This window comes from Cyclospora cayetanensis, unplaced genomic scaffold (assembly GCF_002999335.1).
Source record: "Cyclospora cayetanensis isolate NF1_C8 unplaced genomic scaffold, CcayRef3 CcayRef3_contig_202, whole genome shotgun sequence".
NCBI classification, from domain to species: Eukaryota; Apicomplexa; class Conoidasida; order Eucoccidiorida; family Eimeriidae; genus Cyclospora; species Cyclospora cayetanensis.
The window spans coordinates 9,653-37,408 of NW_020312151.1; the positions used below are offsets into that span (position 1 = coordinate 9,653).

Genomic DNA, 27,756 nt, shown 5'->3' on the forward strand with positions numbered 1-27,756 from the left:
ATGAGTACTGGGAGTGTCGCCTGCGCTGCAATCGCTAGGGGATGCTCTTCCTTGCGACTGTCTCGTGGTGGCATTGTAAAGATCGCGTTCATGCGCTATCAATACTCACACCTTAATTCCCTGTCGCCCTTGCAGGCTCACGCGATACTTCTGTAGCTGCTGTCGCTGGCTTGTCTTTTCGCCTGCAGGATGAGTACAACGGGAGCGCTGTCGTGGCCATGGCCGGTCACCAGTGTGTGGGAATCGCGGCGGATCGGCGTTTAGGGATTAATCGCTTTAATACAATCTCCAACGAGTTCGACAAGTGCTTCAAGATGAACCAGCAGTGCTTCGTTGCGTTTCCAGGCCTGGCAACGGACGTGCAGACTATGTGGGTTTTTTGGCCTCTTTGAGGGTTCACGTTTTTAGACGCAGAGGAAGCGAGTGACATTGAGAAAAGTCCATACGAAGCAAAAGCATAGCTCCACAAGGCACATGTAGATATGCAGGTGGCTCCAGAAAGTCCATTCAGTATCCTTCTTTACGATTCCCTACAGTCCCTTCCCTCCTCTCGCCGCTACAAAGGTCTAGGGCAACTTCTCTGCATGCGCCTCGCGGTGCTAATTGGCTCTCTAGGGGCGTCTCTCTACGTGTGCTGCCTCCGTCTCTTTGAAGCGTTTAATTCGATGCCCTTTGAGGCAGGGGTTCGCGTGCTTGCACCTGCATGCATGTATCTTTTAGCTGGCCTCAAGCCACCAGCTCTGCTCACGCCTCCCGTACTGCTCGCACAGCTGTCCTTCGTGTGATCTCTGTTGAGTCTGCAACACTTTTCCCGCATGCAAGCCTGCCCAAGTTTAGAGCCAGGCAGTGCGGGAGTTTTGAAAGTCGAATGTCTCCTGGGGTTTACAGTACGGTTGTGCGTCTTTTTGAAGGCACAAAGAACTGCAGTTCCGCTGCAACTTGTTTGCTCTGCGCGAAGACATCACGACTATGCCGCCTTCTCTCATTTCCTCCTTGATCTCATCGATGCTCTATCAGAGGCGGTTCGCGCCTTTCTTCGTCTCGCCCGTGGTGGCTGGACTCGATCCTAAGACTCACGCGCCTTTCCTCTCGGGCTTTGACTGTATTGGAGCCTCTTGCCACGCCAAAGACTTCATAGCTAATGGAACTGCCAAGGAGCAACTTGCCGGCATTTGTGAAGCCATGTGGAGACCTAACATGGTACGAAATACAGCAAAAGAAAAGCCGCTGTTTGCCTACACTGCTTTCCCCTTATGAGTTCCCCCTACCTCGACTCAAATCGCGTTCCTCATTCACCACACCCTTCCGATAAGGAAAATATATATATATATACATTTATATGCCTATTTTTTCGTGGCTCTTTTGAGTCTTTATCTGTGAAGGGTGGCTTTTGTCGTCTCTGTCCTGTGCTTTCTACTTTGGAGGGCTGGCTGTTGTGCGTGTCTTCTTCTCCTTTGGTCTCCTCGGGAGTCAAGCGCCTCTCTCTCTGTCTGCACCTCTGGGCCTTTCGGTGGTCTTTATGGCCATGCAGTCTTTCCCCCTTCCTCGCTGCTGCTCTTCGTGACGACTGCCTTCACTTCCCTTGTTGGGCGCTCGCCTAGCATGCGCGAGGCGGAGGCCGATTCTCTCGTCATTCATGCTGCTTCAGACCATTCATTCGTGCATTCAAGCCTAGGAGAAGCCGATACTTATACCGCAGCACATCCGGGCCTCCTATTTCTCCCTGCCTTCGCGTGTCTGCGTGCATGCGTGTGGTGGATAAGCTGCTGCGCGTCTGCCTTGAGCGTTGACACAGGGCGAGGAGGAACTCATGGAAACTCTTTCTCAGTGTCTCCTCGCGGGTGTGGATAGAGACTGCGTCTCAGGGTGGGGAGGCATTGTCCATGTAGTGTAAGTTTTCTTTAGGGCTATAGTGCTTTTTCTCGCAATTCAACAGCGCGAGTCGTCATGTTCGACCCCCCCCGTCCCCACCCACCCTCGCGCTAACAAGTTGTTTTCTCCACGCAATTCCCTTGCCTGCTGCCAGTCAGTCAAAGTGCTCACGGGTATGGGTATCTGTCCAGATGGTGGTACTCATGAGCCGTGGTGTGTTTTCCGTGTCATGCTGTTACAGGACTCCAGAGAAGATCATTACGCGCCATCTAAAGGGGCGGATGGACTAACATTTACCTGTGCCATGCGCATCTGTCAGTTCTGTGATTCTCATGCATGTGCGCGCGTGGGCTTGCCATGCTGTTTTCCCTGTGCTGCTGTTGCGCCGGATTCCAGTGTACAAACGCCGCAATTGCCCCATCTACCAGGCAGTGGTGCTGGGGAGTCGCTTCTTCCAGCGATTGCTGCACTAAAAGCCGTGTAGGGACAGCTGGGGTGGTATCGCCAGCAGCACAGAGAGCCTGCTGGTTTTGCGTTGGAGCTGCCTTGGCGACGATCCTATATAAAAAAATGCCCTTATTTGTGCATGTTCGCACACCGAGGCTTGCTTGCGTGCGCGCAAAAAGCCATAGGGCAGTTTTCTTTGAAACGTTGCGGGTCGGCTCGGGCAGCTGAAAAGAGCAGCCGTTTCTGCACTGGCAGAAAGGGCGCAGCAAGCGCAGCACGAGACGAAGAAGGAGGGACGATGCGCTTAGAACAGAGATACTCACTCCTAGTTGATCGTTTGCGCTGGGCAGCAGAACGGATAATGTAGCTGAGAGCACAGTCCCCGGAAGGAGGCCGAGGCAAGGCATGGGGGAGTGGTGCAGCCATTCCCCGGAGATGGCAGCAGCTGCAGTATGTGTGCTACTGTTTGTGTCGTCCATATCCTTAGGTTAATTTTGGACCTTAAATGGGGTGGTGGCCATATGCCCGAGTTTTAGGGGGCGCAGGCGATAGCAAAGCTAGCGATCTACGGAGCTCCTGCAAGCGCACTTCCCGCTGTCAAGCGCTTTGCGGGCTGATTGTGAAGCAGGATCTGTACAGCTAACTGGAAAGCATTCGCGCGCTAAAGGGCAGACAGGATCGTGAAGAGGGAAGCGGGGGTACAAGAGGGATCTGATGTGGCCACCTCGTGCCTCATTGTACGGGAGGGCCTTCTAAGCAAGACGCATACTGTCCCTTAAAGTGTTCGGGATGCGTCGATAGTGAAGAGATGTAGACATTCAAAGGGCCTTCTAACAGGGGACGGGAGGGGGTATAGGCGGTATGTATCTGTGCGGCGAGGCTGCGAGTTGTCTGATCGGTGCGAGCCTGCGTAGAAGATGCCTGGAGACTCGTGGAGGCATCTCTACGCCTCAATAGCTGCCGTCAAAAACGAAGTGTGAGCTGCTCTTCGCGCGCGCGGCAGCTGCAGACACCGGGCTGTTCGACTGCCTGCCTCCCACTCGAGCGAGACCTCCCTGTGCCTTGGAAAGAAGCCGCCTATCAGCTCGTTGGCAAGGAGGCCGCTAGGCTTCGAAAGAAAGCAGGGAGCTCTCCTTTCTTCTAAGTGTGTGGGGGGCTGCTGGACGTCTGCGCAGAGGGGGTTTGGTTCACTGCCAGACACTCGCACACTGCCCTTTCTCTTGCAAAGTGAGTCCATTGCTTTATCTATAAGCTGGCTGTCGAGACACCGGAAGCGGCTTTCGCGAGCGCACCAACCGCTGCGTGGGCAATTGTCATTGCTGGACAGCACGCGGTCAAGTCTGCACAGACACCGCATGAACAGATGCCGCGAGAACCCCACGCTTGTCATCATAGCTTTTCTTCGGCGCTAAATTAATCCTTTTCTGGCCATAAACAAAGCGGCTTCGCACCGCTTCACGCTGAACTCCTCGCACACGCACGCGGAGGGCATATGAGCCTTCCCTCCACGGGCGCCACAGGGGCCCTATGCTCGGCACTCCCCAACGTCGGCAGCGGTTAGTGCAGTGGCAGGAACAGCTGAAACAAAGCAAATTGGAGCATTATCTGCAGTATCACCTGCAGCAACACCTTCAGCAACAATACCTGCAGCAACACCTGCAACAACAGCTGCAGCAACAGCTGCAGCAACGTCTGCAGCAACAACTGGGGGATACGCAGCTGCGTGTGCAGCAGTGTTTGTACCAGGATCTCCTTCTTTCAGCAGACATGCGATCACGCTCCGACTTTATCGTCTAAGCCCCCGTGGCGTGAGACGTGCAACAGCACTCTCGTGGCTGCACCCTGTTGCGTTTGCGGCTGCCACTCCCGCCTACACACAAGCCTCCTCACCCATCTCTAGACGTCAAACGAGCGGCTCGAGAGATGTCTTTTTGCGCATACGGGGACCCTCATCGCTCGCTGCTCTTGCAGCATAGATCATTGCGGCAATAAAGACACCGCCAGCAACAGCAGCACCGGCAGCGCGCGAGCTTCTCTTGCTGTCATTCGGCCTGCCCCTTAGCCGCTCGCACATCTGCGATTCCTGCGATTTTGGTCAGGCGCATGCCCCCTTGCTGAGCAAGCACCTCCGAAGCGTCCCCCATATTGGCACCAACAACAACACCAACAACAACTGCAGCACCAACGACTGCAGCACCAACAACACCAGCAGCAACTGCAGCAGCAGCAGCAGCAGCGATACGCGATCTCGTCTTGTGGCTTCATCGTCAAGCAACATGAACCATGTGCGTCGCTCTCATATCTCCCCCTGAAGCTCTCACATAGCCGCTGTATATTGAATTGCTACCGTAGATGTGCAGTCTGTACTCGCCACGCTTTTCTTCAACACGTCGTGTTCTCATGATCCTTGCTTGCACCGACAGCTTCCTGGTGTGTAACGTGCATGGCTTTCTACAAATCTGCAAGGGACCAGCAGGCGGAAAAAGGTCGTGTGCGGCACCGATTGCTGTCTCAATTTGCGAGTTTATAACGCATATATATATATATATATATATATATGTACTTTTACATATACACCTATATATATATGTATATATATATATGTATCTATATATATATCTGTGTATATATATGTATGTATCTATATATATGTATGTATCTGTGTATACATATATCTATATGTCTACCTGCTTGAAGAGAGCGTTAAACTTTAATCTGACGGTGTTGTTGCTGCTGCAGTTGCTGCTCCTTGCTGTTGGGTGTGCTTCTTTGCCTCAGGAACGTCCTAGCCTCTCGTCTCTCATCTTAAGCCTTCGACAGCTGCTGACTCCCCGAGAAGCAGGCGATGTTTCCTTCGATCAGGGGGGGAGTTCAAGTCCTTCTGATCTGTTGCAGCAGCATCAGCTGCAGCAGTTGCAGCAGCGGGTCGAACGGCAGGCTTTCAAGCCGCCTCCTAGTCTCTCGCGAAAGTCTCAGCAGCAGCTTTACACGCAGCCTCCAACGCACAGAGCGCAACCATGGCAGCCTCCAACGCACAGAGCACAGCCATGGCAGCCTCCAACGCACAGAGCACAACCATGGCAGCCTCCCCAGACCCCGCACGGCTCTTATGGAAAGCAGCTCGATGTATTGCAGCATCTTAAGGCTTCCCGCATGCAATCTTTGTCCGAGTTGGAGGTTCACTTGCGGCGATGTCTACAGGGCAGGAATAGCGTGCAGAGCAAAGCGTGCGTGGGGCAGCAACTGCAGCAGCCACACGTGGGAGGCAGCACCGAAGTGCATCAGCATGGCGAGCTCTCCCTAGACTGGGGGACGGCTTGTAAGGCTGCATGCAAGCCTCCCCTGCAGGCGCTGCTCCGCGATAGTCCGCGAGGCTCTCCTTTGCCAAGTGCGCTATCCGGGAAGCAGCAGACGTCTCACGAGCAGCGCCGTTTGCAGCCTCCTCTCGTGCTTCCTTCTCCGCCGCAAGGGGGGAAGCCTTTCGAGCAGCAGCCGCTTACCCTGCATGCCAAGATTGAGCGCCTGGTGAAGAATCGAATTCTGCAGCAAATGGTGAGGCCCTCCTCATCTCCGGACTGCAACTCCATTACTTCACGCTTCCGCCTGAGGAATCACATCACAATGACGGAAGACTTCCAGAGGGTTGGCTCGTACCAGCGGGCGATCCGAATTCGCTGTGGCAATGCTGGGAGAGCACAAGGCACTCAAGGGCCTCTCGTGATCGAGATCGGAACTGGACCGTTCGCACTGCTCTCCGTCAATGCGGCTAGAGAGGGTGCACGGAGAGTTGTGGCGTTCGAAGCAGAGAGAAGGAGCAGCAACAGTGCCGCTGCGTTCGTTAAAGCCCTCGGATATGCGCAGCAAATTAAGGTTATTAGGGCCTACAGCACAGATCTCACTCCAGAGCACTTCAGTAGGATCCTCAAGCAGCAGGATGAGGAGCCGCGTCAACGAGGGGACGACGGTAGCAACAATAGCAGCAACAGCAGTAGCAGCAATAGCAGCAGTGGCAGTCGTGGAAAGAAAGGCACGGGCAGCAGCGGCAGCGAGACGGCAGCAGCGGGGACAGGAGCCGCGGCAGCATCCTGCGAGGAGGACGGATCTGATGTGCTGCTGCTTCATGAAATTATCGGCGACTTTGCGGGGAACGAGGGGGCTGCCGACGTCGTGTTGCATCTGCAGCAGATGCTGACGCTGCTGCAACTGGAGCAGGGAGTATGCACACCGCGACTGCCAAAATCCGTCCCTGTGGCAGCGCGCAGCTTCCTCAGGCCTTGCTGCTTCCCCGACGCGTCTGAGCTGCCCTTCCCTCACCACACCTTTTGCCAGCGGAGCAGGGTGTCTCCCGGAAGGAAACTGCTGCAGGCAGTGGGTTTGCTGCAGCAGCCGCTGCTTTTGGCTTGTTCAGCCTTGGCAGTCTTCGTGCTGCAGGGGCTTACCGCAGATCCCGCCGCGCGGCAGCTGCAGGCGCAGTTTCAGCAGCAGCAGCATCGGCGGCAGATATCGACTGGGGAAGGCGGAGTTGAGGAGGCTGCTGTAGCTGCCGCAGTCGCAGAGGCTGCTGTGGCTGCAGCGGTGCCTTCGGGGAATGACGGGGGCAGCTTTGGGGAGGCCTCTGAGGGGGGGAGCGCTGGAGGAGGGGGGCAAATTCCAGGAACGGCTGGAGGCGGCGTAAGGCCAGTGTTTGAGGAGCTGCTTTTCGAGGAGGCTATGGAAGAGCAGCAGCAGCAGCGGCGTCTGCTAGACTTCGCAGTAGAAAAAGACGGCCTTTTGGCTGGTCTCTGCATAACCAATGAAGTGGAGCTTGCGCCGGTGCGACGGGTAGAATCCACGGGAACCTTAGTACATGGGATGGAGGACTGAGGCACGCTTCTTCGTTTGTGGGTGCATGTCTGGCTAGCAGCTGTGTCATATAGCTCTTGCTTGTTCTTGCCTTGAACTTCCTGCTACTCCTTGCTTGTGCCGCGTCCGCTAGATGCCGATCTTGCCTGCTGCTCCTGTCTGGAGGAGCCTCCACGGATCTTCCTGTTGCGCCTGTGAGGCAACGCACGCGCAGATTCAGCTGTTCTCTGTATATGTGTATGTTTGCGTGTGTGTGATGCAGGGTGTGTGTGTGGGAACTGAGAGCTGCCGCAGCAGCTACACAGAGGACACCCGAGCAGCGCAGTCGGTCAGCGGAACCTCATGCTGGTTTAAAGGCCTTGTGCTGCTGCAGCAGGAGATCCCTGTGTTAAAAGGAGACATTATACGTGTCATCTCGTTTGCCGATCTTCAAAACTTTGTACGTGTGGCAGGCTCGCTGCAGCAGCGCTCCCAGCAGCAGCTCACGTTTTGAGGGAGCTGGCAGATGTGGTCACAGCAAGAGCGAGGCATCCCTGGAGGCTGCCGCAGCTGCACCCTTGCTCGTGTTTTGTTGAGTCTGGCGCTGCTTGCTGCAGCATGGTATTTGCAGCAACGGCAGCGCTTAGGTGGCTGCTCCTTTTTCCAGAAGGCAGCGACAGCAGCAGAGGGAGGGAGGGCGAGGCAGCGACAGCAGCAGAGGGAGGGCAGGCATTTTGCTGGTCTGTAAGGGCAGCGTTTCTGCAGCTTCTTGTGTTAGCAGTGTTATTGCTGCTGTCGTTGCTGCTGGTGTGTGTATTCGCAGAGGCCTCCGGATGAAAAAGCGAGTCGCAAAGCGGCACGCTACGTGCAAGGTCGAAGTCAGAGCAGAAGCCTCTCAGCTTCCCTCGGAGCGACTTCCAGCGGCCATGATACCCATGGTCGTGTCTTCAAAGGAGAGCTCGCGAGTGACACGACGGCGTCTCCAGCGGCTAATTCTACGAGCAGCAGCAGCTCCTCTGAGCAGCCTTCCGCAGAGAGTCTTAATGAGTGCTCGACAGCCAATAGCGCGAGCGTCTCGGAAATAGTCAACGAACCGATCAAGGAGACCCTCAAAGAGGAGGGGCGGCGGCAAAGCACGCGGGAGAGCGCTTGCCAATCGTTTAACGCATGCGAGGCTCCTCAGGGAGCTTTAAGCACTCTGAAAGCGTGTCCTCGGATTTCTGTCGGGGGCACGTACAGTGGTAAGAGCAGCAGCAGCAGCAGCAGCAGCAGCAGCAGCAGGAGCAGCAGCAGGGGCCTCTCCGTTCCGGCACTGAGAAGGAGCACGCGCTGTGAGAAGAAGGCGCAAAGTGCGGCTCAGAAAGCGAAAAAAGGGCGAGAGACTCATCAGGCTGGCCGCATGACAGGCGCTCTGAAGAATCATGGGAGTGTCTGCACCATTCGCAGCAGCAGCAGCAACAGCAGCAGCAGCAGCAGCAGCAGTAGGCGCTTCCTCCCTGCAAGAGGGGCGCAGAAAACGGGACGTTTTCAACGGCAGCTACGAATCAGCAGCAGCCGTAAGGCGCGAGGCAACAGCAGCGTCGGTGGCTGCAGCAGCAGCAGCAACAGCGGGCACATTGCGAAAAAGCTTCGTAGCAGTCTCTGTGCAAAAGTAACAGGTGCTACTGCCGCTGTTGCAGGCTTTGAGAAGGGAAAGAGGGTTCTTGCGCCCGTAGGCGATGGCGCAAAGTCGAAGCAGCGCCGAATTGAGGCTTCGAAAAAAAAAGAGGCACTCAAGGCCAGTCCGGTGCTCCCCCGCGATTCGCGCGAGGCTCGACGATCCGATGAGGGGCGCTGTGAGCTGCCAGAGCAGCTGGGAAAAGCCGCCACTGGGGAAGGCGAGCAGCCACACGAGCAGGAGCGTGTCTCTAGAATTAGGGCCTTAAAAGAAAAGTTGCAACAGCAGTCTCGGTACTCGCGCCCTCGCTATTTGTTCAGCGTTAGGGTGTACAGGGGCTCAGTGATACTGGGAGAGGAAGCGATAGATGTGCCTATAGAGGAGCAGTGCCCAGACGCGCCGCCAGATGCTGCAGGTGGTGGCTAGATGAAGCAGTAATTTAGTTTTATCGATTTTAAAGAAATCTTGAAGCGCCCCGCTACGGAGGGATTGCGCTGACCCCGGCATGTTCTGCATTGCCTCCGCATGAGCTCCTCTGTTTCATCGGGAGAGGCAGGGTGTTTGGAGATCTGCGAAAACGGGCACGCAGGCAGGCGGTGCTCTCGGAAACAAGCGGAAAAGACGACGCTGATCGCGCTGTCGGCACTTCATCCGCGTTCCGATTCCACCTCGTAGCTTTCACAGAGACCTTTTCTAGGGAGGGCGAGAAGCAAACAGACGCAGTTGGTTTGCTTGTGTGTCCCCGTTTGCCACTGTGCACCACACAGCGGCAGCAGTGGGAAGTTGCCACGAGAGAGCCGTAGACGGAACTTGAAGAAGTGGGAGTAATTTCACAAGTTTGTGATGTTTGTGTGTGTGTGTCGCAATCGCTTGACGGAGGTGCTGTCCATGAGCCACAGGAACATGGTAGGGTGCTTTCTAGCAAGAAAAGACTCTTGCCACAAATCCCCGAGGGTGGCGGGAGAGGGGGGACGCACAGACTGGGATGGACAGGGAGGTCGCGGGAGTGGGTAGAAAAGATGAAAAAGGAAGGGCAAGACAGACCAACACCGCATACTAGTCAAAAGATATGCTGACACGGGGTTTTCTGCACTGCGATGGGTAGGCACACAGATAGATATGTAGCGGACGCGGGGATGCACACGAGGGGCCGCCACATGCGGAGGGCAGAGAGTGTATTGAGGCAGTTGTCTAAGCCGTCGTAACGCCGATCTTCTGGTGTTACTGCTTGAAGAGAGAGGGTGGGGGGAATCTTGTTGGGCGGGATCTTAGAAGCGTGTAGGCGTCACGCAGGACGACTACTGTGCGTGCGGTAGTCCAGCGCTCTTGCATGCAGTCCGACGCGTGGGCAGTGCATTTAATGCATTCCTATTGGTACAGGGGTATCGGGCTAGTTCCATCATGAACATGCGAACGAAAAACTATTGACACGGAAAGCTGACTAGGCGCACCTCGAGTGTAAGGCAGGTTATTGAGGCAGGTATACTACCATGACCCCCCATTCGGGAAGCCCCCTTCTACGGGCAGTCTGTGTGTCAGGGAAATGCTGCAGTCATCAGTACCTTCACACGTGACTGACCTAACGAACGCAAAGCGATGCCCTAAGTATAGCTAGAGTATACTTCTATATATATATATATGGAGCTAGAGTATCCTTCTATTTATTTGAATACAGTAAACCCCACATTCAGCGGGGGACGGAGGCCGCGTGGGAGGAAGTAGCAGAACCCTGCGGCTGTGGGGTACCGCCGTAATCTGCCTCACTTCGCGATCACACCCAGGGAAATGGCCTCGGGCGGCACATGGCACCCTGAGTCCTTCGTGTTCGACAAAAGCCTCTACCATCCCCGAGAGATTCAGGGATCTTAGGGGCCTTAAACGCCTCCTCGTACTCGAGGGGCGATAGGTTGGCCACACGGATTTTGACAGACCCACAGCAAACAGCAGCTGCTTGCCTGTCCATATGTAGATTCTAGTCAGCATTTATATATATTATATATCCATGAGATGCGCTGTTACGGAGTCGTATACGCAACATCACGCAACACCGTTAGGCGCAGGAGACACCAGATTTGAAGAAATGATGGAAGAAAGGCGCCCGATTTACCCACACGCTCTCGCCTGTAGGAGTGACCGCTTGTTTCTTTGCGCAGAAAGCGAAAAAGCTCTCCAAGAAAGTCCTTCCACTCCTCACACAGAGACGGTGGTGGGCCTCGGGAGGGCTCTTGCCCCCATAGTGTATTGGAAAACTACTGAGGCAACACAGACTTTAGCTGGGTGAAGACCTCCGCTCTGTCTGCTATCGGCAACCGCTGCAACAGCTGCAGTAGTTCCCTCTTCGAATGTGCTATCTCGGTGTGCTGCAGCAACTGTCGCACGGCCTCTGCCCCCTCTTTACCTGCAGCCATACAAGAGCAGCGGCGAACGTCAACGTACCAAGACACACTATGGTCCGCGGCCTGAGTTTAGCCAACCGTAACAGCCTATACTCCCGACGCAACGCAGAGTTCGAAGGCATGGCGGCTCAGCTCACTGTCTAGGAATGCAACTGCGGTCTTATCGTCTACGGTTGCGGCAGCTTGGGGGATTTGCGAGTCGAGTAAGCGCAGGGCATCCTCCCACTGAAGAGAAGGATCTGCAGCTATCAGCTTTTTCCTGCACCAAGACGCGCCGCACGATGGCGAGGAACGCTTCTAAAGGATACGCAATACGATAGTGAAGGCAGGAGGAAAGAGCAGATTCATTTGAGTACAGCAGAGAGGGGGCATGAGAAAAACACACTGAGGAGCAGCCACGAATACGACTGTGTTCACACGCACACAGAGATACGACCATTCACCCACATAACGCCCACATTGCCACATATATGCACATCGGAGGGTAATTATTACCAAGGGAGAAGACAGAGGAAGAAACTGAAGAGCATTACCAAAGTCCCCAAACAGCAGGACAGCAGCAGAGACTGCAAAAGCTTCCTCCCATATTCCCAAATACACTAAGGGTCCACTGCGTATGAAGGCATACACGGCTGCATTAGAGGAAAGGCGCCTCCTAATCCTCCAGTAGAAGAACTCCCTAGCCCGTGGCCAACTGAGGATCTCCCTGACACCCCCACGCGCCGCCATGCGGGGGGCCCTGTCGTGCAAATCCGCGTATACATGAGCCACCTGAACAATTTGAAACACAAATGAAACCGGCAGGTAAAGATCTCCCTGCTCAGCCCCCTATTGCCTTCCCTTCTAAATTCTCCGCACTCCCCGCTGTCGGCCCGTTTCTAGCTTTCAAGTCTTTCCTCTTAGGGCTGGAGCTGCAGAAACAAATACGACATCCGTCACCTAGCTTTAGCCACTAGGCCCGCAGGAAGAACAACAAGAGGGAGCTTTCCCCTACCTGCGTGTACACAGGCATCAGTTGTTCTTCTCTTCGCTTGATATCCTGAAGGATCACCTCCGCTTCTTCTGGTGTCTGAAACAAACCCCCCCCCCCGCAATGCAGACTGCACCAAAAGCACGTTACGCATACCGAAGTCCACGAGAAAAGTCCCCTTTGAGGCACTACTCATCCCCCCTCCCCTCACGATCTCTGCCTTCGCAATCACCAGTGATCCTTCAAGCGCCTGTAAAGGGTCCTAAAGCCGTGCGATTGACGCGTTCGGAAGCTAACGACCCTCTCGCCCCTCTAAATAAGATAACGGGTAGAATCACGGACATTTGCAGCCGCTAGATCTTGCTGCCACTGCACGAGTGTACGATCATTCTTGTGCATGAGCTTCTTTCGCTCTGCCTCTCTGAACTTGATTTCACAGATTCCTGGGGGCTCTAGCACACCTCCCCTTGCCAGCTCGTCGGCATAGAGCTCCATTTGGGATGCGTTAATCGTAGGGTCAATAACCACCCAGGAGCCACCCCTCAGCTCCGCATGCGGTGGAATATACACAAATACAGGATGCCGGTACACCCGGAGGGCATCCACAATCATTGAGCCGAATTTCAGCACCTCGTTGAACATGTCCCGTGTGCCTCCCGAGAAGCCTCGCCAATTCGCAAAAATTATCAGTGGCAGATTCTCTCCTCTGTTGAAGTCTGCAATCGCCTGTGCCGTCTTGTACGCGCTAGATGGGAACCATACTTGGCCTGCCTGTACGCCGCAGGCAGAGACCCGCACAGCATCCTTGACACATTCCCACATGACGGTCCGTCCGCACGCGTGAGCTAATAGTTAGGCCATGTGCCTTTACTCTTTGTTTTATGCAAAAAGAACCGCGCGGCGAAACCTTCCCTTGACACGCCCACGCTTAGAACCCCTCCTAAAACATGAGGCCAACATTCCCCAAGAGAAGATAGGGGCCCCATCCCCACCCCCGGCAACGCTGGAAACGCAGAATGAAGCAGAACAAGAAGCCTCGGTTCGGTGTGCCTTCTACAGCGCTTATGTGTCAAGGTACGAACGGACCTGTTGCGTCTCGACTCTTGCACTATCGGCATTCGCTGGATCGGCAGGTGCCACTGCAGTCGTTGTTCTAGGGTCTACAGCAATAACTCCAATGGGTTGACCGCCAAGCCTCGCCCTCCCCACGACAACACCAGCACCCCACGGACCAAGGACCTCCTTAAAGCTGTCTCTGTCACAGAAACCTGAGATCCACCGTTCCTTAGGCGCTTGTGCTGACTCGTCTCCTTCGCTGTCGGAATGTGGGGGTGAAGACGGCGGCGTCGCAGGCGTGATATATCCCGCCAGCATGTGCCGCGGATCGTATGGAGTGGGGCTTGGAGTAAACTCGATGTCCCTGTTTACGGGGTCAGTAGAGTGGTGCGGCGCGTGGAGGTCGTCGGCTGTTGGCGGCACGAATTCTAGCCACTTCATGACTTCAGCAATGCCTTCTCTGTCACTGGCCACCTCCAAATGGGCGATGCCATTAGGAATCATTACTTCGGGGCCTCCCAGCTGGTCCTGCGAGACGTAGACCTCCCGTCCTAGTAGCTTGTTGAGAGCCTGATACCCTGTCAGCACCAAGGGAGAGTTCCTCTGCTGTATGCAACGCTGGGCTAGCCGCACCACATAGGCCCCGATGCCCACCGATCTCCCAGATACCAGAGACAAGGTAAAAGTTTCATCGTAAGCCTGACTCGTCTCGCCCGCTATCTTGCCGGACCCCCGAAGGTTTTCAACTCCCAAGTACTCGTTGTCCGACCCGATAATTGCGTCCAAAACAAATACGCGCTTGCCATCAGCGGCAGAAGAAGCCTCCCAATGACCCACGACGGCCCCCTGTGGCAGTTGCTGGTAATCTTCTTCCGTTATAAACAGATGCTTGAATCCCAACGGGGGGTTCGCAGGGTCGTTCCACTCAACTTGTATCTTCTCCTTGAGCTGTTCGTACACCCCAATCCTAGCCCCGCTGTTGCATGCGATGTAAATGCGAGGCAACTTGTGCTTGCGGGAAAACGCAGACGCCTGCCGATAGAGCTCGTGCTCATCCACCCCAAACGAACCTCCCTGGTGAGTCACATCGTTTCCAATGAGCACAACCTCCCGACCCTCCGGATACTCCGGCGTCCGCAGCAACAACAAAAAGGCAACCATTCCAACCTTGTTGTCGCCAACCAGCCAGTCACTCCGTAACTGCAATTTCCCGTCCTCTCCCATATGGAACTCGCGCGCCTGAAAAATCGTAGCAGCACCAACAACAGCGTGTCTCGAAAATACGTATGCATCTACACGCCGAAAGCGGGAAGAGACACGCAACTCTGGCAGCAACACGAGCAGCACAATCAACAAATGCAGCAAAAATTACCTCCACAAGCTTCTCTGGAACTTGTAGTATGCGGCTGTCTCCAGCATCGACAAGCTCTTGTTGACTTCGCTGCCACTGCTGTCGCAACTCAGCCTTGATGAACCCCAAGAAATCATATATATATGTGCTGCCCGCGCGCTGTGCTGCGGCCCTTTTGGCAGCCAGCTGTGCCTCATTTATGCCTTTGAGCACAACTAGAGGAGCAGTTCTCTCTGCCTCTGCCGCTGCCGCCGTACGAGCACCAACTTGGCAGCCCCCTGTACCTCTTGAACTCCCGTGCCGGGTCCATGAAACGGAGAAATCATCGCTGCTATGAGACTCAATCGAAGTGCGGAATTGTTCTGCTGCCGTTCGATCAGCTGGGGTAGAGGCCTCGGCCTCTCTGGATCCCCCCGTCTCGGGTGTCTGCAATTCTGAAGGAAGCGGAGAAGGGACCGTGGAACTCTCAGCCGTAGACACCTCTAATGGTAATTCTGGCTGCCTTGGCTGGAGCTGTTGCTGTTGCGGTGCCTGAAACTCTGCAGACGGAGAAGTGTGCAAGTCACACTCTCTATCGTACAGAGCAGAGGCCGGTAACCCCTGTGTCTCTTGCGGCTCGAGCCAGCAGCCGCCTCTGCTGGACGCACGCAGCACTTGCTGCTCCGGCACTGTATCTTCCAGGGAGACGCCAGGAGAGGAGACGGCCTGCGGCACCTTGAGATCTAACTTTTCGACATTGAGCTGCAACAGACGCTCGCCTTCTGTTGCTTTGAGCGTCTGCAAGCCCTCAAAAAAGGCCGCCTGTAGGGCTGCACGCTTCTCCTCTGTTTGCGGCGGCAGCAGCTGCAGCGTTATGCTGCTGCTGCTCGTGGGATGCACATGGGGGTCCCTGAAGGCTGCTTCCAGTTGCTGCAGCAGTAGCTGCAGCAGCTGTTGCATGCCATTGCCCTCCAGCAAGGGCTCGGCGTCGGCCACAATGCGGTGTACGTACACCGTATCCCTGAGGGGGGGAGTTCGCCGCGTTGCGGGGGCCCCAGGAACCGCCGACGGCTTTTTGGGGGTCAGTGCATGCAGTAGAATATCCGCAGATGCAGCAGGAGGCACTGCTGCAGAAGCAGCGACAGAGGGCAACCGCCGTACTGTCCCTTCAGACTGAAGACGTTTCAGGTCCGCAAAGACAGCCTGGGAAAGAGATAAGTTGCTGCGGCCACAGAGACATCAATCTCGCAGAAGAGTGCTGCCACTGAAGCAGCCTTAGCAGAAAAGATGGCAGTCCAGCTAAACGATAGACATGTGTGTGTGACACGGCAGAAGCGCCTGTGTCGGATGAAGCGCAACTAAGATCCTCTTTTCGTGACAGCAGAAGCCACCACAGGAGCAATGCAGCACATGCACCAGCAGTTCCTCCGCCCCCACTCGCCAGTTTCTGATTCTGTGCGGTCCAGGCCTCCTTGTACCGATGCATGTATATTGCAGGAGGACAGGAACGTAGGACTTACCGTTGCAGAGGATCTTCCTGCAAGAGCTCTGGTTGCTCGTGCTCCTCCTCCTCCTCCTCCTGCCGTTTCGGCTGTACTAGGGCAACCTGGTGCGTATCTCCGTTGCCGTCGGGAAGCAACAGGCGGAGACTGTCGAGGCCCTTCAGCGCTGCTGCAGCTTCTGGATTTTTTGCTGCTGCAGCCGCCACAGTGGCAGCGAGGTCTTCCGTCGTCGCAGCGGTGATCGCTTCCGTGGATGGGGGTACGCTCAGCATCAGCAGGCTGTTGCTGGCATTGCCGAGAGCCTTTTGCTGCTGGTGGAGCTGCTGCAGCAGCGAGCCAAGCCGTTCTTGAAGATCCTGCATGCTAGAGCAAGCAGCGAAGAGGCCCACACGCTCCGCCGCTGCTAGTCCTTCATGCACGGTGTCTCTCCACGTGAAGGGAATGCAGCCGTCCTGCTGCTCTTGCAGGTGCACCTCAAGTCCCAGGAGCTGCCTCCTCAGAACCATTTCCTGCGCTTTGCTGCCAACTTCGGGATCTTTGAAAAGCTGAGTCAACAGTCCGTAGCCCCCGAATTCCTCGGGGAGCTGCAGAAATTCTTTCTGCAAGTTGGTTTGCTCGGAGCGATGCTGCAGCTGCAGCAGTTGCTGCAGCTGCATACGCAGGGAAGCGACGCGGTCATTCACCGAGGGCAGCAGCAGCTGCTTCCTTAACCGCTGAGCCGCCAACGCGAGCACATTGTAGGGATTGCCCTTGAGCACCTCCACGCGCCGAAGGAGGCCCTGTAGCACTGTCATGTCAAGAGAAGGAGTCTCTGGAGAAACGAGCCGCCTCTGAAGCAACAGCAATTAAACACGTTCGGAGGGAGGGAACCATACAGCACCTGCGCGTCCAGTAGCGGACGGATACAACAAAGCAAAGATCCAATCCACGCCTGGCAAATTTCTGCTGCTGCCACGACTGCCAACGGAGGCCCCAGCCAGCTACCGACAGCACAGGAGCAAAGGTTCAGCAAACGACAGTAAAGACGCAGCAACGGCAAAAGGACCAGGCGTCTCTCACCGCAAGCTCTTTAAGGAAGAGCAGCAGCACTTCTGCCTTTTGCTTAAGTGCGTAGTGGGATACATGAAACCGGAACTGCCCTTCGGTGTCTCCGCCTGCAGCAGCAACCGCTGCTGCAGCTGCAGCGTGCCCTTTCCCCGCGAAGAGCTCCTCCGTAGCAAGAAACTGCTGCAATGAGCGCTCTACGATGCGGACCAGGGCCTCCAGCGAGGCGCCAGAGGGGCCCCCTAGCAAAGACTGCACCAGCTCCTGCGCAGACTGGTGCTGCACGTATCCGCTGAGCAACAGTTCCAAGCGCTTCTCTGCATTCGCTGCCTCCTCTGCTGCCGTGTGTGGGAGCACATTGCCCTGTACTGCTGCTGCAGCTGACTCATCAGACGCGTCTGTGTCTCGCTGCGGCAGCGAGGGAGGAGACAGGTCCAACGCCCCCTCGAAAGGCTTCAGACGCATGACCTTGGACGGATCGGCTAGCCGGAGAGACGCCAGCAGCTCCCCTTGAGTCAATAGCGAGCCTGCACTCTTGCGGTGTATCAGCTCGCCACTCTCACCAGCCTGGACGCACAGAACAGAACAGGCAGAGGCAGCGAAAAACACGTTTTCCTCACACCCCCTAAGAGGAAGCGATGACAGCAAATGAGAACCTTCTAACCAGTGTCTAGAGGGGTGGCCATGCAGAGCGCTTTCAGGGAACCCCTCTGCAAACGTCTCTCTGTCTGACATGTTGCCAGTGCGCCTCCCACCACGCCCTTTGAAAGTTCGGCAGTACACGAACAAACTCCCTTGAGAGAAGGGCCTTACGGTAAGTGTGAGGATCATCTTCATAGCCTCCACTTCTGCGAAAGGCTGCCCCTTGCTGACTGTCTCCCCGTCTTGCACGAGGAAGCGGACCAGGCGCCCGTTCACGTCCGATCGCAGCTCTGAAGGGTCTCGTTGGTCTAAGATCATGAGAGAGTTGTTTTCCAGTTCCAGACGCAAGCCAAGGGGCTCTTCCGTGGCGCTGAATCGAAGCAAACGCGGGTGCCGTGGCTGCTGCTGCTGCTGATCTTGATCCTGCTGTTGTTGCTGATCCTGAGCCTGCTGCTGGCACGCTTCCGGGTTTATAGACAGCAGGTAAGATCCGTCGCTCTGCTTTCGGTACTCGAGTTCCCCTTGCTGTTTGTTGATGCTGAATCCCAGAGTCAAGGGGCCGGTGCGCGTGAAGCGGAGCTTGTACAGCTGACCTTCCCATGCAATCTGCGTCTCGGTTGACAACAAGGGGCCTACAGGAGGCAAGTAGGTGTGCCCGCGTGCTGCGACTGCGATCCAAGAGGCCTTCTGCTTCTGTGGACAACACGCAACAACACGCAGTCGAGATGAAACGCGCTGACAGCCTAGAAAGCCGAACGCTTGCAAAGCTTGAATCCCGAAAAAACAAACACACTTCTAAAAAAAGTGCCGAAACAGAGCTGTGGGCAGCAGCCGACTAAGTGGTATGCAAGAACAGCAGCAGAAAAAACGGCAGATATTGCAACTAACAAGGAGACGCTACGCGAAGCCTTTTTTCTGCCGCAGCGGCACGCACAACACACACACACGCAGCAGCCAACCCAACCCCTACTTCGTAAGAAGATGTCTCCGCCCTACCTCCAGTGCCTGTATCGCTCTGAAGGCGGCTGCGGCAAAGACGACATCATCCGCCTTCGGAGAGGGAAGCAGTTCTTTGGCCTTAATGATGCCATCTAGCCACTCGGTGTTGAGCGTGTGATTCACAAAGGCCGGCTGCTGCAGCAAGACCTGCAGGAAGTTAACTGGAGTTCTAATATCGCCCTTGATGTGAAGCTGTTGTAAACCCCAGATAAGCCGCTTTCTGGCTTCGTTTCGAGTGGCCCCTCCGGCAAAGATGTGCCCGAACTGAGAATCAGCGTACGGATGAATCGCGCCCTGCGTGCCGACAGAGAAGTACCCCCAGACTTTCTCGGGAGGGTGGAAATCCAGGGAGTGCAAGGCTCCGCTTGTTGGTCGAAAACCGTCGCTGGGATTCTCTGCCGTCACGCGAGCCTGAAGAGAGAAACACACGGGCGCGATAGGGGGGCAGCTATTCAAGGGCGAGATGCGCGAATGCGAGATGCATTATTGTTGTCTATGGCTCCTCAACGCCGAAACAAATGATGGGGGGAGAGCAGAAGGAGATATATATATATATATATGCGAGGCATACACTCATGGAGGCAAAAGGGAGCCCTCAGCAGCCGGACCAGGCAACGACGAAGGCCGGCAAAGATTAGCGTCCAGATAAGCACAGGCCAGGCACACAGAAGAAGACGTATGCATGTGAAGATGCACACTTTAACACATTTACACACACACATGAAACGGGAAGCAGCAGGGTTAGGGAGAATAGACATGCAGCGACACACACAGACTGGCAGTCTCGCAAAGAGGCAGCGACACATGCACATACACATACATATACCTTGACGGAGGCCGAGAAAGGAAGCACCGATGCGACTATGTGGAGATGTTGACGATTCCGCCAAGAGTTTTTCTCGGAAAAGACAGCGTCCCCCTTAGGAGATCGTAGAGCTAGCTTCCTGGGGGGAGTAGAATTTCGCGAATGGCAGGGGCAGCCGACATTGACTCACCGCAATAACATGCATCTTGGGCGGAACGTAGTCTTCGGAAAGAAAATCAATAGGATCCGTGCCTTCGGGATCTCTTCCAAAGAAAGTTCGGATGCTGGGAATCCTGTGTAGCGGGATGCCCATGGCGATCTGCAGCTGGAGGGCTGGGAGGTTTTGTCCAGTGACTGCTTCTGTCACCGGGTGCTCGACCTGCAGGCGCGGGTTAAGCTCCAAAAAGTAGAAGGAGTCTGTTGCTGGATTAAATAGGTACTCGACAGTCCCGAGGCCTTCGTAGCCAAGCGACTGCGTCAAGCGCTGCGCTGCGCGTTCCATCTCCCTGCAGGCAAGAAGCGCGAAGGCAGGCCTCTCGTGCAACCCTCATGCGCGAAGGCGAGCAACAAACAAAGACCCAGCAGCGGGAGGCGAAGAGGGCCGAACTATGGAGCAGGAAGGCATGAGCGGAAATCCAAACGAAAGCCACATGACACGAGAGAAGGCGTTACGTGCTTTATATAGTTATATGTATCCCATCTTGTTGGCAAGCGCTGCCTGAGACCCCAGAGCGCCTACTTGAAGGTTTCCGGCCTAACGACGGTGGGTGGGGCCTCTTCAAATATCTTTTGGAAGCGTCTTTGCGTTGAACAGTCGCGGCCTGAGAGAGCTACGGCGCAACCCGAAGCATCGCCAGCAATCTGAACTTCGATGTGCCGAGCCTTCTCACAGAGCTTCATCATGAAAACAGGAGATCCAGGAACTTCGCCCTGAACCTGCGCCAGAGCATTCTCTAAATCGTTCGGCGTGTAGCACAAGCGAATGCCTTTGCCGCCCCCCCCGCCAGAAGCCTTCAGCAGAAAGGGGTAGCCAACGCGATCGGCTGCGGCTCGGCATTCTTCCACGGTCGATATAGTGGCGGCCTTGAAAATCTGCGGAAGCCACGGCAGCAGCAACAGCAGCAGCAGCATACTGCGATAGTAACGCCTCCGGGAAGAAGACCCAATAGCGGAGCAAAGGCAGCAGGAGACACTGAGCAAACTCCGGGCAAAAGTAAGCCTACAGGTCCCTTGCCACGTCTATATATATATATATATATATATATATATGTGTATATGTATATATATATATATACACATATATGCATATATATATGTATGCATATATATATGTATATATATATGTATGTATGCATATATATATGTATATATATATGTATGTATGCATATATATATGTATTTATATATATGTATATATATATATATATGTATATATATTTGTACATATAAAAGTACATAAACACACAGAATCATTTCCAAGAGGGAATGCCACAAAATACACATTTGCACGGTGAAACAGAGGGCAAAGCGGGCAGCAGAAAGCCGCTCCCACACAACGAAGATGCTTTGTGGAGGCTCAAGTCAGACGTGACAGACTTCTTCAGGAATGGAGCCTTCGTCATTGAGCTGAGCCTTAAGCCCATCCCCACTCCACGGAATGGAGGGCACATTGGCTGTTTGCGCCAGGATATTTGCGGCGATCTTGTCTCCCAACGCGGCCATGACCGTTGCCTTCGGTCCTAAGAACGAAATTCCCAACTTTGCTAGAGAGGAAGGAAGCTCCGGATTCTCGGAAGCATGACCCCAACCGGGCCACACGGCGTCCACCTGAGCAGCAGAACCAAAACAAAAGCTCGAGAAGCTGCTGCTGCCACGCACGAGGCAGCTGCACGAATCGGATACTTGCAGGCTTGCAGGTCCACGCTCGGCATTCGCTAAAAGGTGGGAATACGGATCATCATCACGCGCAGGGAGGCGCATCTCTCTCTTGCACACGTCCGTGCTTTGTTCGTGGACAGCGCACCTTCTGCTTGATTGCTGTCTCGCAGATGAGGGCGACATTGCCGTAGTTGTTTTTGCCGGGGCCCCCCGGCACGTGAACGATGGCGTCTGCCTTCTTCAGGAATTCACTGTTGGCCTCGAGATCCTCTGGCGTCGCCATTGCAACGAAAGTTAGCAGCTGCGGCACAAGAAGAAAGGGCGTAGAGAAGCAGGCAGCCATTGGAAAAGCGCCGCATCCGCGCGCGCGGTGTACAGACCGACACAAGAGGCAGCGGCAAACTTCACCAGGTCCACACGACGCACACTGGCATCTCCGAAAGTTTCAAATGCCCATTGCCGCATCGAGGCGATTGCCTTGGTGGCTGCCATCCCATTGTTGGCAATTAGAATCCTCCGGATCGGCTTAGAGCCCCTGAAGGAAAACGACACGCATACAGCAGCGGCGCAGCCTTCGGCTACCTGCGAAGACGGAGTTCTCCGACAGATCGTTTTGGTGCGCACGAGGTCGAGGCTGGCGCTAAGAGAGACACCTGCGAAACAGGAGGCACTAAGGGGGCAAAGACTGGGCAAATTTTTAGCCGTTTGAGGCAAGGAGCCAAATTTTTGCCGCTGAGAGGGGGCGTGAGAAGGGGGGAAGCCACCGCTGCGAGGGCGAGCAAGACAAAAGCGGCAAGAAAGCGTGCCAGAAGCCCTTCTGCCTGCCTTGCAACTGGGAAATCCCATAAATACAAACAAACTTCTCCTCTGACAGTGTGGAGAAGGCCCTTCCTTCTCCATTCTTCTTACCCATGCATCTGAACAAAGGTAGCGAGGGGGTCTTGCGAGTCCATCCAGGGGCCCCTCTGTTTCTGCACTTCTTCCAACTGGGCCCGCTGGGGGCCCGTGAGGGGCGAGCCCCCCGGGAGCTGCTGTACAGACACCGCACGAAGGCAGCAGCGTGTCTTTCAGCGTGCTTCAGACCTAGTGGCCGTAGTAGCGTGCCGAGGACTACCTGTACACCCCAAATTCCGTAGGGGGAGAACCGCGTGCCTTACGCCTGGGGCCATGGTGTCTGTCTTGACCTCGGTAGGTGTTGCTGGAGAGGCTGCCTCGCGTATCGCGGGGAGGGTGCCCAAGCTGCCTTCCGCCGCTTGCAAGCGCAGGCCTGACTGGGAACCCTTCGCCCCTAGAGGCAAGGGGGATAGGAGAGGGCCACACTGGAGAGCTCCCGGTGCTGCTACGTTTACGCGGCAGCTAAGCCCTGGGGAGAGGTGTCTTCCCCAGAATGCGGAGGAAGAGGGAGAAGAGGAAGCGGTAGAGAAGCTTAGGGGAGATGCCTGCACCAACTGCTGCCGCTGAGGCAGCAGGGGGCCCCCGGCCAGGCTGCCGCTGTCTTTGAAGGCCTCAGTTGGAGGCAAACAGAGGATCCCCAGCAGTAGCAGCAGAGAGAAGGGGGCAAGTGACCCTAAATACTGCAATGGCAACAACCGCGGTAGAGCACTCCTGTCTATGCTGTCTCTCTTTTCTCTGAACATCTTGAGGGTTTTCCTGCTGCTCTGGGGCGAGAAGCGAGAGAGAGAGAGAGGCGCGAAAAGAAGGGCAGACGACGACACAACGCGTTTTGCAGAGATCTGTTCTCTCTCTCTCCACACACACACAGGCACAGCTGGCTCACGCGCTGAGAGTCCACAGCCACCACAAGCGGAATGGTCAAGTTTACAGCCGCTGTTGGGGCGGGAGGGAGAACACTCCGCAGGCAGACACCGCGTCCCCTACCCCAGGAGGAATGCGCCTAAGGGAGGATAGGAGCACAGGCGGCCCTTTACTGCAGGCTAAAGGCCGACACGAGCCTCCAGGTGAAGGACGCTAGCAAAGGATGTACAGACAGCCGGGAAAGCCATGTCAATCCGGGCAGTTCTTGGGGAGAGCCAGACGCAGCCTTGTGCAGGGCGATGAGCGAGGCGAGGCCCTCGGCTGTCGTGGCAGTGTCTGAGAGTTTTAGAAGCTCGGATGCGCGGGGGGGGCCATAAAAGAAGGTGCCAAACGCTGGGAGAGCAGCGTTTGGAGGTGTGTGGACACCCCAGCGCCGGACTGGCACGGCCCTGCAGGGGGGGAACCGATGTAAGCAGCGCCACTGCGCAGCCCAAGGGCCTTAAAACAGAGGTGAGAGGACTTATTGCCTCCGGGGGTTCCTTAATCCTGCAGAGACTCGTTTAGCAGTGCAGGCACGCCGAGCAAGGCCGAACGGAGAGAGGAGCGGCTAGTGCGTTGTGGAGGCCTTAGCACTACGCTATGAAAGCACGGCCAAGGGAAAGGGAATCACGAACCCTCAGGAAAAGCGTTAGAGAGGAACGGAAAGCAGCCACAACTGGCGTGCCCACGCACTGTGGGGCAATGCCAGTTCTGCAGCTGATCTCTAGTTGAGGAGAGAGAGCAGCCGGCGGGATACAAGGAGGCCCTGCGGTTAGGGCTGGCCCTCGACTTCGTAGGGTGGAAGAAGGGCCCCCTAACACTAAAGAGAAGCACAACGGCACTCTACAGAGGCTAAGTTCACCGTATTTCCTGCTTCGGTAAGGGAGACACTCACATACAACCCCGGCGACAACCTGCGCGGCTGTTTGACGCCACAAGGGCGAGACGGACGCTGCCAGTGCACTGCGTGGGAAGAGCACTATTTCAGAGACAGCCGAATCTCCGTTTGCTCAATTAAAGGATACCGGGGCCAGTGCAGAGCCCTGAATCAGTGAAAGAGAGGCCGGATTTGCAAAGTGCTCGCATATCCTGCGAGGAGACAGACGGCCTAGGCTCCCTATCCCGTGGGCTGGAGACGTTCGTGCCTCCGACCCGTAACACACCACCAATTGCATCGTAATTGGACTTAATCTGTGTCTTCTGCAATACAAGCGAGGGGTTCTTGAGGGGGAGCGAGCACAGTTCTGTCTTCCTCCTGCCGTAAGGTCCTGCGAGACCCTTCCCCCAATGGATCTACCACGTACAGTAGAGTTCAGCTTTTGAGGGATATAGATTCGAATGAGAGGGCGTGCAAGGTATTCCCTGCGATGCGGAGTGAAATCGGCTTCAGGCTCCTTGAAATGGCCGTGAGCTGAACTCAAAGGACGCTTTCGCCGGGGTCATTGTGACGTCACGTTGAGGAATATATCGATACACGTGCAAAGAAGACATCGCAGTTTTTTTTCTACTTACTCTTTGGGATTAAACGATGCATCCATGCGCTAGCACCAACCGCTCTCTGGGAACAAGAGAGGGGAACGCTGGCTTACAGCACAAGAACAGCACAACAGTTGCGCGTACTGAGTGCTTGGCAAGCAAATCGCCCCCTACCCGAAGTGAAGGTGGGTGGGAAAACACCAGGAAAGAGGCAATGACTTATAAAAGGACACAACTTTGCGCTCCCGTGCAGTAATCACTGTGGAGAGGAAGTCATATTCTTCCTGCTTTCAGTCGTGTTGTCCTAGAGAGCAGCACCTCATAGGTTCTCCTCGCTCATATTCACAGAGGAAGCAGTCTTCATAAGGACCCTTCGGGAAAGGTCTGCATTCCTTGCAAAGATCTCTAGTACTCTTTGTCCCCTAAAGCACAGAGTCCCTGCCCTACCTTAGGGAAAAGCCGGGGCCCTGGGCCCCTGAAGCTGAACCGTTCGAGCTGTATAGGCAGCTACATGGACAAACTTGACGCACAGATACCTGGCATACACCTGTGGAGTGTAGAGCTAGCCCTACGCAATAGCCAATGCATGGGTACAGTGACTTCGCGGGATTACTCGTTGTAGCTAATTCTTAATTGTCATATGGGGGAGACAGCTGTTAATAGCTCACCACCTTTGCTCTCTTTATCGCTTTTTGCTCATGAATTCCATATTCATAGTACGTTTTGGAGGCATCGAATGAGTAATAGTGCTTCTTTTCCTTTGCTGAAGGCAGGGCGTGCCCATTTCTGTGAAGCCACTTTCAGTGCATTCCCCAAAGCGCGGCCAGGAACTCTATGCATATAAATCGCTTTCCAGAGCATCCAGCTCCTCACGCTCATGCTCACTCGCTTCTGTTAAGCAATGTGACATTATTGCGGGCTCATGACAGTGGAGCAGCCGGGTGCAATTCTTCCTTGACAGGGATTGCGTAGCCTCTATTAAGTACTTGGGGCTGAGCTACAAATCCCCTTCCAGACTCTGAGTAACAAGCAAGGCACACGACAAACTCTCAGTCGTATACCAATATTTCCTGTGCATCCCAAAAGGCGCGACCACCGAAATTCGTGTGCAGCGCGCCATGATGCTTCCCTTCGACATTTCCTCCTGCAGATGCTCTCTTGAACAAAGGAATAGTTGTAAAAATACCAATGGCTTGAAGTACAAACCTCAGCTCAAAACTGTACGCTTCTCGAAAAACAAAGTATCCTTGAGTGCTAGATGTTGCTCTGTAGGTACACATCTTTCACACACAAATTGAGACAAACAGGTGGTGTTTTAAACGCCGCTTGCGCATTTGCAGTGTTTGATCAATGCAAGAGAAGGCAATGGTCTGAGCCTGATATCTCTAGAGGTTGCTATGTGCAAGTAGCTGTCACCGGTAGGAAGGCTTCGAGGGAGCAGCGATGCGCCCGCTAGCTCTCTCTCTCTCCTCATATCGGAGGCCAGAGGGACGCCGGCAAAGAAAGAGTCAACCTACTTAAGAGCATACCTCATAATTTTTCATACTGTGTTGAGTGTCTGGAGTTGTGTGTCGCTCTCCTTAGTCTTTGGATACAGGGTTCTACATTCTGCTTCCCTTTCCCTTTTCTTGCCGCATGGAGGCGGCATATTCGCAGGGTGTATGCACAGAGAGAGGCTACGAGTGTCTTCGGCCATCCATTCAGTGTGAACCCGCTTTTCAATCCTCGTTTTAAACAAAGGAACAATAACCACCAAAGGCCAAGTGACACTTGGAGGCACTCGCGATCAATTTAGCAATCCGCGCAACGAGGGAGTTCCCACTAAGGGGAGGCAAAAGTCTGGAATCCAAGGGCACCTTTGGTGTTGCTACCTACGGCCCACGCATAACGGCGACAAGACAAGAGGCTGAAGAGACAAAGAGCGCTGACTCACATATCAGTCCTATCAGTGTAGGCCCCGTTTCCCTCTCTTCCACCCCAACTCTCTTTTTCTTTCTTTCGTTCGCTCTGTATCTGCCCTGCTCGTTTTCCTCCCCAGATGCCTCGTCTAGGACGCGATGACACGGGTGTTTTATCTAGTCAAGGGATTGCGACTATGCTCAGGAAGAGGCCCATGAGATGGTTCAGGCATTTTTATTGGCAAATGTGGAGAGGGAAGCGGAACGGAGTTAATTTTTGGGTGTTGCTGTTGAGCAGAGTCACAACTGGATGGAATGAAAAGGCCATAAATATGTCGTTGACTTGGGTTTTTCAAGGGACTCTTTGAGCGACTTTGAAATCTGTCCACCTGTTCCTTCCTTCAGCCCCCTTGTCCTGGCTTGTATCAGCCCCTTCTACTTTTGTTCCTGATGTCCTTCTTGCCACTTAGTTCCTCCCTTTGCGCTGTTCAGTGCCTCTAGGCACGAATGAAATCAAAGAAACATAGGCAGCGGGGACATATCTTAGCAGCAGAAACGCCAGCGTCCCACTTGTCTTTTTGCAGCGTATCTCGTTTCTCACTGCAAGGGGTTGGAGGACTTCCTAGGGGGTTTCAGGAGCTATTCAGAAGCTACCGGTTGTAACGTTTCTTCGTGTGTCCAGCGGGCTTAGCCGTGGCGCGGGAAGGCACAAGAGCAACTGACCAAGGGGATAATAGGCGTACGGACAGAATGAGAGGGGCAAGCACATAAACCGGTTGGAGGCAACACAAGACACACGGCGCAAGGCCAAGGTCTCAGGGTGCCTTCTTACGCAGAGAGACAAAGGGCAGAGGCTAGCTGTTTGAAAAACCGTATTGTGGTGCCGCTCGGCGCGATCTGAGTAACTATGCGAAGCATACAGGCGAAAAGAAGAGGAAGGGTAATGCGGGGGCAGCAGGAGGGAGGAAGGGTCAACAACGGCAGCAAAGGAGATGCTGTTCTCTCTACGTAGCTGCACTAGGGGGCTTAGAAGGCAGAGGAAGAGGCACGGAAATTTGTAAATAGCCTCCAGCAGAGAACAAGAAACCGGGGAGATGCGACTGCCACTCTTGCTCCTGGGGAGAGAAAGGGGCAGCTCCCGAGAAAAGAATAAAGACGACCCGAATGAT

General features: G+C 54.9%; 3 protein-coding genes across 3 annotated transcripts; 2 read left to right on the top strand and 1 right to left on the bottom strand.

Moving 5' to 3' along the window:
- Positions 1-2,162, top strand: LOC113147393 (proteasome subunit beta type-3-B-like). Its single transcript, XM_026337808.1, has 5 exons — positions 1-64; positions 136-370; positions 912-1,200; positions 1,796-1,890; positions 2,114-2,162. The coding sequence occupies exons 1-5, from the start codon at positions 1-3 to the stop codon at positions 2,160-2,162; spliced, it is 732 nt and encodes a 243-aa protein (XP_026193593.1).
- Positions 2,163-3,846: 1,684 nt separating this feature from the next.
- Positions 3,847-9,223, top strand: LOC34621767. The gene is made up of 8 exons (XM_026337809.1): positions 3,847-4,054; positions 4,419-4,554; positions 4,743-4,837; positions 5,290-5,438; positions 5,569-7,131; positions 7,424-7,613; positions 7,983-8,381; positions 8,799-9,223. Exons 1-8 carry the CDS (start codon positions 3,847-3,849, stop codon positions 9,221-9,223), a joined length of 3,165 nt encoding a protein of 1,054 aa, XP_026193594.1.
- A 1,823-nt stretch (positions 9,224-11,046) lies between these two features.
- Positions 11,047-22,429, bottom strand: LOC34621768 (acetyl-CoA carboxylase). The gene is made up of 17 exons (XM_026337806.1): positions 22,329-22,429; positions 21,846-21,954; positions 21,565-21,720; positions 21,138-21,368; positions 20,281-20,633; positions 19,732-20,047; positions 18,734-19,147; positions 17,909-18,430; positions 17,111-17,662; positions 16,070-16,881; positions 14,592-15,771; positions 13,250-14,458; positions 12,506-12,934; positions 12,188-12,262; positions 11,822-11,964; positions 11,331-11,452; positions 11,047-11,195 (listed from the first exon to the last, which is right to left on the bottom strand). The coding sequence occupies exons 1-17, from the start codon at positions 22,370-22,372 to the stop codon at positions 11,047-11,049; spliced, it is 6,816 nt and encodes a 2,271-aa protein (XP_026193591.1). The 5' UTR covers positions 22,373-22,429.
- Between the last annotated feature and the right edge of the window lie 5,327 nt (positions 22,430-27,756).

What these genes read in the sequence shown, in the direction of transcription:
- LOC113147393 (XM_026337808.1), top strand. Translation starts at nt 1, where the DNA reads ATGAGTACTGGGAGTGTCGCCTGCGCTGCAATCGCTAGGGGATGCTCT. An exon ending in CTCTTCCTTGCGACTGTCTC is followed by an intron (nt 65 to 135) that starts GTGGTGGCATTG and finishes TCGCCCTTGCAG; the next exon opens with GCTCACGCGATACTTCTGTA. An exon ending in GGAGGCATTGTCCATGTAGT is followed by an intron (nt 1,891 to 2,113) that starts GTAAGTTTTCTT and finishes ATGCTGTTACAG; the next exon opens with GACTCCAGAGAAGATCATTA.
- LOC34621767 (XM_026337809.1), top strand. Translation starts at nt 3,847, where the DNA reads ATGCTCGGCACTCCCCAACGTCGGCAGCGGTTAGTGCAGTGGCAGGAA. An exon ending in GCAGCTGCGTGTGCAGCAGT is followed by an intron (nt 4,055 to 4,418) that starts GTTTGTACCAGG and finishes GATTTTGGTCAG; the next exon opens with GCGCATGCCCCCTTGCTGAG. An exon ending in CTGCAGCAGCAGCAGCAGCA is followed by an intron (nt 4,555 to 4,742) that starts GCGATACGCGAT and finishes TTGCACCGACAG; the next exon opens with CTTCCTGGTGTGTAACGTGC.
- LOC34621768 (XM_026337806.1), bottom strand. Translation starts at nt 22,372, where the DNA reads ATGGACTCGCAAGACCCCCTCGCTACCTTTGTTCAGATGCATGG. An exon ending in TCTTCCTTAAAGAGCTTGCG is followed by an intron (nt 16,882 to 17,110) that starts GTGAGAGACGCC and finishes CTGTTGCTTCAG; the next exon opens with AGGCGGCTCGTTTCTCCAGA. An exon ending in CTTTCCTCTAATGCAGCCGT is followed by an intron (nt 11,453 to 11,821) that starts GTATGCCTTCAT and finishes GTCTTGGTGCAG; the next exon opens with GAAAAAGCTGATAGCTGCAG.